Below are 9,882 nucleotides of genomic sequence, written 5' to 3'. Positions count from 1 at the left end.
TAAATTGACAAACTATGTGCCTATAATATATTTGTTTTCCCGTAAACCATTTACAAATTGTAGACTTCCTTGCTTGCGAAGGTTCAGGCACTCGGGCAAAGTATCACTCGTGTCACTGCATAATATGCGCAATGCAAATTTTGTCTGTAGAACCTACTGAGTATTTTGAATTGACAGGCCGTGGGGAAAACACGTTTGTCATTGGTCAAATCTGTAACTAGCTTTATTTCAGGCGCCACCTTACCGTAGTATAATGAAATGCATATTTCATCGGTATATTCAGGCAAGAATGATTATCAGTAATCAGTGATTATCCTTTTTCTGAGAAAAAAGTCATTTTAGGAATAGAAATGCACATTCATATCATCGTAAAAGTATATAAATATGATTGGTGGTGTAATGGGTACCTTATATTTTGAAAACAACGACTTGCATTACGAAATCGAAAATGAATAGTCTCAGTCTTCTAAACCGTAATGAAGTTGAAGCCACAGACTGTAGACTGGACCCTGTTGCATTTAAAAAGTAAGTCAGAAAATCAAGCCTTTTCTTTTCTTTTTGAACAAGTCAGATATGATCCTATCAAAAGTTCTTATTCAGAGACCTTTGTTTAATTGTTTTATTTGTTTTTCATCCCTCTTTTTACTTCCCCCCCCCTTTTTTTTTGCAACAGGGTAGGTGCCCATGCACTCTCAGATCAATGCTGAAGCTGCCAAACTGCCCCAACACACATGCATTGAACTACATTTGGGGGGGGGGGGGGCTTTTGGCTCTTATAAAGAAAATCCCCCAAAGTCAGGGTATGGAAGCCACAAGAAAAACCACTACATTCTTAGAGTCTCTGTCAACCCCCTTCATTAAAAAATAAAGATAGAAAGATGGAAAGCAAATATGCCTTAATTCCTCTTTACACCTGTAACTGGATAAGCGCGGTTTAATCGATGATTAGCCCGGAGATCGTATGCCTAAATCTCAGATAATCATCAGTTCATTTTATTAGACGAGTGTCTTATTTTATTATGGTAGTCATTTTTGTATAGGCCCCACTGGGTGAGAGGGCCCTGTTTTTTCATTTTTTTTTTTGTGAATGTTTGTGCATTACTTACAGGGATCGCATAGACGTTGGGTTGAAACCTACACATTTGTAACATCAGGTTTCTAATATTTTTGGGTTAGATTACTTACTTGGGATTACTTGGGTGTAGAGACTGGAAGCAAAGCTTATTTGTCCCTCGTTACAGTTCTGTCCCGTCTCAGGTAGGGCTCATATTTGATTGGGTTGTTTCTCCAGTGTCTTTCTAGGGACGACTTGAATTGGTTTATGGATAATGAGAAACCTCTTATAGAATATGACAGAGCATGTAATTCCAAGAGGACTTTAATGTTTATTTGCCAGATGAAAATTGGTTCAGAAATGACCGAGATACTCAAAACAGAGATATCTTAATAAAAGTGAGGACCCACTTTTATTACGATTGCTTTGTTTCACTTTGTTTTTAGATTTCTCAGCCATTTCAAAACCAATTTTCATCAAAGAAACTTCAAATTCCTCTAAGAATATTATGCTCTAAGTTCATAAGAGGTTTCTTGGTATCTCGCAAAAAAGTTAAAAGCCCATTTCTCATCTCCATCAATACTATACCATCTCTTTATCATATCTTGTCAATGCAAACACTGGAAAACAGTTGCAACAATATCCTGCCGAAAGACTCTTCAATGTCGGATATAATTTTTTTTCTAACTTTGATTTTACAAACCTTGTAAATTCGTCGTCGTCGTTGTCAGAAACACTGTCAGGCTTAGTTATTCAGACTAACTGTATAAACAGCAGCGCTGGTCATGCATATTCATTAGACGTAACGCGGAAGTAAACCTGCACAAGGCTCCCGTAGCAACCCATTCATTGCCGTACCTTGGCAACGTGGATCACACGCGCGACATAATACACACACGCTGTCGATGTCTAGTAGAAGAAACGCCTAGGTAGAGAGCCAGCATCAAGTAGCGAGAATACACTTGAAGAAACCATCGTAGATTTAGTAGTGCCGTCAAGTTATTTTTTACAAAATATGGCAACGGTTGAAACAAGTAAGTTCTTATCATTCTCTGTCCGCAATTTTGAAATATTCTGAACACTTTAAAGCAAAGACTTCACTCTTTTACACTGACGTTGTTTTTGTCTTGTCTTCAGGTTCCGCGAGGCGCATCGACGTGCTAGCCCACCCCAAGCAGCTGCCGCCTGGATACCGGGAGGACAGGTAAGGCGCGACCGTAGGCGTAGACGTAGTGACTAGTGTGACTCTCCATGAGGGTATACAAATGTATTGCCCTAGTTTGCATAGTAACTCTCCCTCGGTCCGGGGGCTTTCAAGATGAATCTTTGCACATCCGTCGACTGATAGCAGAGCCATGGGACGTCACTATCTTCAGCTTCTATTGGTTTCCTAATCCTATCACAATGTCATTACCTGTGTACATTCGCTTTAGTTTTATAATGTAAGCTAGAATCGATCATGCAGTAGGACTAGATTACACTTGTAATTTTGAACAGTAAGTGACAGTATTCAATTCAAACTTGCTTTTGATGTCCACAAATATTTCGTTTGTACTCAAAGAGTGTTGTCATCGTCAGTGAGTGTTTGTGAGCAAATGAAGTCAAATTTGTTTCAATTAATTTCATAAACATATTTGTTTTTCTTTGATCATCTTGTGTGGACATCTACAAATACCAAAAAAAAAATTGTTTGTTTTTGTTTACATCATCACTTTTCTGTATTGATATTTAACTTAAAGACATCTATACTATTTTTACGATATTTCTTTAACATATATTCCAACTACCATGTTTCCCTCCAGGCGATCGGTTTACTGGGTTGACAAGCCACCTCTTATGCCTGGCCCAGATGGTACCACAAAATTTGGTAAGTATCATATGCACCACTTAAATAGTTTACTTAACTGTGACACTGAAATAATCACATTTTAAATGAAATAGATAATCTCAAGCAAATAAGAGGGTGAAATTACTGGTGTTGTTGATTTGTATGCAAAACATTTTATGGTGGTTTTATTTTCTTGAAATTTGTGACTCTGCTAATATTTGCAATATTAATGACACAAAAAATATACCCCCTGTGACAAATAATCATTTACTTAGCTTTAAAAGGGATAACTACATTAATTTCTCCTTCTATCACTGAGATTCTTAACCATAGATTTCTCCACTCACAAACTTGTCTTACAAGTCCCAATTTGAATAATATCATAAGATATGCATACCATACCGTGCCGACAATTACTTTTGACTCTTCAGTTTTTATCATATTTGATGCCTTAATGAATTCAACTTTGCAGTCATTCATTATGAAACTTGTTTTTTAGTATGAAAATATAAATGACATTCATTTGCAGAAGATGTAAAATCAAGGTGTGCATTCCATGGGTAATTGGATATGATGCATCTACCCTTTTTTATGATTTCTAACAATCCAATAGTTTTAATTTTGCTGGGAAATATATGCACGATGCATTCATATTTCATACCCATTTGGCTTTAGACACAATGTATGTCATCACTTCACAATTTGTTCATTGTTTGCATCTCAGCAACAAGTCAGTTTATACTGATTCTCCATTTTTCTTTGCAGGTGTAACACAGTGGGTCGATGGCCTTAGCAAGCACAAAACCTACAGTAGATATATCAGTGACAGGTAAGCTACTGAAACAAGCGTAGAGCTTAAAGTCTACTGAAACTCTCCTCTCTTTTTTGTCATTTTGTTCTCACACTTCTTGCACTCACTCTCTTATGATCTTCATACAGTGCTAAGATTTTTTTGTTTGTTTGATATGGCCACATCATACACTAGGGCCATTTTATGTGCCTTGTCTTAAGTCATGCTGTGCAGGTTATGAAATTCATATCTGTTATAGAATGAACTAAGCAAGATTTTGCAAGGTAGATACATTGCACTTTATTTATTCTGTTTTTATTTCGATTTAGACTGTTTTGGAGGATGCTCATTTCCTATGTCTAATGAACTGTGACCTTAATGACGTATTCTTATTTTCTCCATGTTGCATTTTACAGACCGTCCCCCAAGTGGCCTGTGAGTAAAGCAGCTCAAAAAGCTGATGCCAGTGCACGTGTAGAAGTCCTCGCTCAGCCTAAGAATTGGGCCAACTACTTCACTCTCCATCGTCCTATCATGACGACTGTTAGCGATGCGGCCAAGAACGCCGCACCTTCTGCACGCATCGAGCAGCTGGCAATGCCCAAGACGTACCAGCCACTCAAGATCAAGGAATCGTGGGAGTTTGACTGCTACCGCTGGGACAACGAGATCACGGACGCTGCCAAGAATGCCCGCTGCTCGGAGCGGCTAGAAGCACTCGCAGAGCCGAAGAGCCTCCACAACCATTTCCGCTTCGCCAAGCCCATCCGCTGGAAGACGGAGGACTCGGCCCTGAAGGCCATAGCAACGCTGCGCCTCCAACAGCTTGCCCGCCCCAAGAGTAGGGGCAAGTCGGAGCAGTTTGACCCCTACAAGGTGTCGACCGCTGCCACGCACGGTAGGCCGACCCCGCGCATTGAAGAACTCTGCATGCCTATACCAAGGAAAGTCCGCACGAAGAAAGGTGTGACGGCATAGAAACACAAGACAATTTGCTATTTATGTGTGCTCGTATAGCACCCAGTGCTCATATCTATGGCTATTTCTGCATTGGAACCATGATACCACCGTGGCTGTAGAGTAAAAGTGGATTGTTTCTGCTAAAAGGGAAGAAAAATCATAAATACTGTATCTAAATTTCCATGTTACTGTGTATCAAATTGTCATGATGAAAAATGCCAAACTTTGATGCAATAACTCTGTATCTATGTAAATGATTTTCAAATGATTGACTTATGCAAGCTCTCATAAAGCTCTGTCACTCTCTCAGTTTTTGCTTTCTCTACCACCTATCACAATTTATGCATTTTTTTTTTAATCTATGCAAGTGTCCTCCCATATTCCAGGTGGAGAGAGTTTCCATATTTGTGTTCACTTGCTGTCATACGTGCAATGTGTTTCGCATGCAGTGGCATCTACCTATTACTTTTGTTCCGTCCAAATTCCAAATGGCATTATTAATACCTATGTATCATTTACCCTGGGGATGAAAATGGTGCAATCTATATCATAGTAGTTTGTGATATAGGCATGGGCATGGTATAGTTGTTTGTGATGTAGTTATAGATTAAAAGTTGTTCTTATCACTAAGAAAAAAAAATTATATTTCTTACGAGACGGACCATGCTAAGTTTCTCATTACACCATACTTGCTTGGGCATTATCCTAAAGAGCGCTTAGATGCATATTCTATGTCATCACGTACATGTATTTATATATCATGGGCATATCGCGCAAATGAATCAACTTTGTTACCATTCAAGTTTCTATCCGTATGAGTCTTTATACCGTTTGCTTCATTTTACCCTGCATAATACAGACTGCAGGTCAGTGTTGTATGCGTGGTAAACATCCTGCTGCATTGGTAAAAACACAAAGTGTGCAGACTATTAAAGGGATGGTATAGTTTTAGTGCAGAGGGCAGGATCCCAATTCTTTGGTAAGATAGTAAGGAGCCTCCTATGAAATAGTAAAAAGCATACAATTCTAAGAGGAAACCTAAGAGGAATTCAAAGTTTATTTGATGAAAATTGGTTATGTAATGGCTGAGAAATCCAAAACTAAGCAATCCTAATAAAAGATGGGACCCACCTTTTATTAGGATCACTTTGTTTTACTTTATTTTTGGATGCCTCTCAGTCATTTCAAAAGCGAATCTCACCAAGTAAACTGAATTCCTCTTAGATTTGTATGCTCTTTCTTATTTCATAAGCGGTTTTGTAATTATCTGGCAAAAAGTTAAAAGCTAAATCACCATCTTAACCAAAACTATACCATCTCTTTAAAATTGTCAATGTTTTTAGCATTGATTGTCGGTCTCATGAAACAGAAGTTAGTACACTGTAGAGTGATGATACAGCATACACTTTAGTGTTTTGAAGGATGGAAAGAATATGTACTGCAAATGACAATACAGAGCCCATATGATTTGAAGGAAAACGGCCCTGATAGACGTTCACCTACTGTGGCTAAAACTTGAATATCTGACATGATCAGCCTTTGATTATTACCTGACTGAAATTTCTGTACCATGATCTGATATGTGACATTATAAAAAGTTTTTCATGGGATCTGTATTTTTCTTATTATCATTTTTCAAATTCTTAACATAAAACCTGATCTATGCAACTTGGTGGTGGTTATCTGCGCAATCAGTATCTTTATTACTCACGCATGTACATATGAATGAATTTTATGTTCTCTTTTGAATGGGTATTATCTTATTTGCATGACAAATGCATGATGGTATTATTTTTCACTCCCACCATCAAATTTCAATCCCAGCAATTTATTCAAATAAAATGGATTTATGCATGTACCAAACAATATTTAGTGATCGTTCTCTTTCATATTGATGGTCTTTTTATTTTCAAAGCTATGATATGTATGAAGTGGTTCGCATGAAAGCACCTGTTTGAGAATGTTCAAGGTGCTGTTTAACAAAGAATTTTAGTCGGTCTTGAAAGTTGAGATCAACATAAAATTATGGAATGCTACTGATATCTTTGTTTAGTTTTACTGAATGTTTTTAGAATCCACTTCAAAGTGGTATCAACATTTACAGAGAAATTCCTTTGTCACTTATTATTGCTGCATTAAAAAGTCTCAGAAGTTTTCATCTTATATGAGGGCTGAGTCACATGACCATTAAAGACACATACAGCATACCATAATAATTTATCAAGTTGATCTGCACTTTTAAGATTGTGACTAAAATTCTATCTGAAACACCCCTGGAGATCTCTGGTTTTGTGTCATGATGAGTGTGTGCATGAGTGCAGGTGTAAAAGCAGGTTGTTATAATGGTGTGCGTGAATGCTTTTTGCGTTGTGCTCCATGAGCTGTGAAGGATAAATTATTCACTACCAACAGGGAGATAAATTGTAACAATGGATTACTTTGTGAATACTACCTCTCCTGCACAGTGGGGTTTGAAATGCAGCTTAAGATTCAGGATATTTGTGAATGTTGCCTGTGTTGTGTGCCTCATGACCCATATGTAGGATGAATTCATATACAAACATGACGGGACAAAAGAAAAATGTCACTATGTATTATTGATTTCTCTTCTTTACACAGGGCGGGGGGGGGGGGGGGGCAGGAGGCGGGCGGTTGAAATGTAGCTTACATGCTGCCAGTTGCCTTCACCCCACTCATATACACGCATCCCAGACATGCATGCACACACACAAGATGCAAAGATGACACACGCACACACACACACACACACACAAGCAGTATGTAATCGTACCCTAGAAAGATTGCTCAACCATATTGTTCAATTTTCTTTTAAACCACACACAAACGCACTTGGAATGCACACATAAATATTGTCTTAATGCATTTCCTCCTTTATTTGAAGAGTTTTATCACAAAACGAGCTAAATCCATTTTCGTTAAGTAGAGACTTTTGTGATTAAAGCTGTTAACATAGATACAGAGAAATTATAAGAAAATACGGGATATATCTTATGATAACTTCTAGAATATTCCTTGTTATGTTACAAGTGAAGTATTACTGGAATGGTGTAATTTTGCTCTATCTGATGATGGACTTACTTTGATATGTTTGAAAATGGCACAATTTATCGACCATTTTCCCATAAAACTCTTCATGTGTACAGTGTTACTATTCTTAAGTTCTATCTGCCTAGTAACTAAACCCTACCTCTATATGAAGAGTTTGTTCGCAAAAACCGATAAGTCCATTTTTGAAGATTTTGACGTACGGTCTTTGTCATAAAGTAAAAAATAATACCTTTTAAATGATATATTGGTCACTACATATAAAGGTACATTCTTTAAGTTATGGTCAAAAGAAGCAAAAATTTTCTTATTATTCTCTTTATTTTTCTTGACCTTTAATCGCAAATATCTCCATTTGGCAAATATGGACTTATCGGTTTTTGCGAACAAACTCTTCATATGTTACATTTACTGTATACCTCACCAGGTTCTCATTTCATATAAGATGTTGAGATAGCACATCTAAGAATATCACCATCCCATAGCAACATCCAGTCAAGAAGATGGATTCTTGTTGTTACCATGACACTTGCCATTCCAGCAAGAGTTGCCTTCATAGCAACTTTTTCTTTAATGAAATACACCCCACCCCGACCCCATGCCCACCCCTTTGTCATTTTTCATGATTGACGGGTAGTAGCGACACATTATCAAGAAATTGCTGTCACTGTGCCTAAACAAGTGCACTCTATCACCTGGTGAAATGTATACGTGTATTTAGGCGGGGAGAAACACAATGTATTTTATTACTAGACAAAGGCTAAGAGTATTGATTCTCTACCAAATTCTAGGCCGGGACAGTATGGACCTTAGATAAGGATCTTTGGACACAAAAGAAAGCACCACCTGTCGAAGCAAATGCGAAGGTATACATCGTGACAAGGTGCAAAAATCAATATTTAAATTATGTTTTTTCTCTTTAACCTTTTATTCTTCATTGTTACCGTAACGCATTGTTCGCCACCTGACAATCACTCTGCTGGAAAATAAAACATTGGATACGATTGTACAATGAAGTTCATGGCTTTCATCTTTATTATACTTAAAGGGTTATGAAGCCGAAATAACATGGGTGGATTACAAAATGAATACAACAATATTGCTAAAACACATCAGCAAAGTTTAAGGAAAATCGGACTGTTCCAAGCTATGAATATTTTCAAAGTTTAGGAGCCGCCATCGCTGGCTGATAAGAAGATTGCTACATTTCGAGACATTACGCATGTATACTGTATAACGACATACAAAATATGACTAGAAAATAATCCACAACATTTCACTTGTAGTATGAAAAGTAAACATTCCGTCGACTTATTACTGATATTATGTCAAGGGTAATGTTAATTCCCCTGCTTTCTGACAGAGGTAAGTCAATCGTTCTTTCAACATGTAATATAGAAAAAAAAGTGAAAAAAACAGACTACAGTCTGTACTACAGTATTATATTGAATTTTCCATGGTATCTTTACTATAATTATCGTTTTCCATGCGTGACGTTTCAAAATGCTGTCTTCCCATCCATGTGATGGCGGTATGCACCGAACCTTTCTTATTCATTCACATTCACATTTCACATTCATAACTTTTGAACCAATATTGCTCGATTTTCTTCAAATTTCACTGAAATGTCTACATATAGATATTGCTGTTTACCCTCATTCCACCAGTGGGACTGCATGCATATTGGGATATAAGTTAGTCTGATAAGAAAAAATAAATTCTCACGAGTTCAACGGTAAAAATTTGACTGTAATCGGATGACAAATAGGGAAGTTATGACATTTTGATTTTTTCTAATTTCTGCAAAAATTTCTTATACAGTGGATAATATGGATATGCAAATGAGTTCACCATGTCATAAGAACTTCACAATATGTTCCATTGATCGTGTTCAAAAATGATGAAAATTCAAAGTTTCTGTCATTGAAATCTGTCTGGTTGAATAACTTTCGAATAGTGATCAGTTATAGATACCAGGATTTGAGCCTCGAGCACAATTGCGTTTTAATGAAAAACTGGACATTTCAAAATGTTATGAACAAAGAGGATGACATTGCTCAATTTGCCATTTGCATATTCATTATTATGTATTGACTGTTCAAGAACATGTTTCCTGAAAACTTAGTAAAACTTCAAAATGTCATAACTTCCTTATTTTTCCACTCGATTTCGATCAAAATTTTA

General features: G+C 37.1%; 1 protein-coding gene across 1 annotated transcript; it reads left to right on the top strand.

The window, feature by feature from the left end:
- The first annotated feature begins 2,021 nt into the window (after positions 1-2,021).
- Positions 2,022-7,377, top strand: LOC139731962 (uncharacterized). Its single transcript, XM_071642833.1, has 6 exons — positions 2,022-2,088; positions 2,192-2,258; positions 2,857-2,921; positions 3,648-3,711; positions 4,089-4,638; positions 7,252-7,377. Exons 1-6 carry the CDS (start codon positions 2,070-2,072, stop codon positions 7,375-7,377), a joined length of 891 nt encoding a protein of 296 aa, XP_071498934.1. The 5' UTR covers positions 2,022-2,069.
- Positions 7,378-9,882: the final 2,505 nt, after the last annotated feature.

This window comes from Diadema antillarum, unplaced genomic scaffold (assembly GCF_040938485.1).
Source record: "Diadema antillarum isolate AM-2024a unplaced genomic scaffold, OU_Dant_1.0 seq00000389_RagTag, whole genome shotgun sequence".
NCBI lineage: Eukaryota > Metazoa > Echinodermata > Echinoidea > Diadematoida > Diadematidae > Diadema > Diadema antillarum.
Note: the sequence above shows the minus strand (reverse complement) of the source record. Positions and strands in the feature narration are given on the sequence as shown.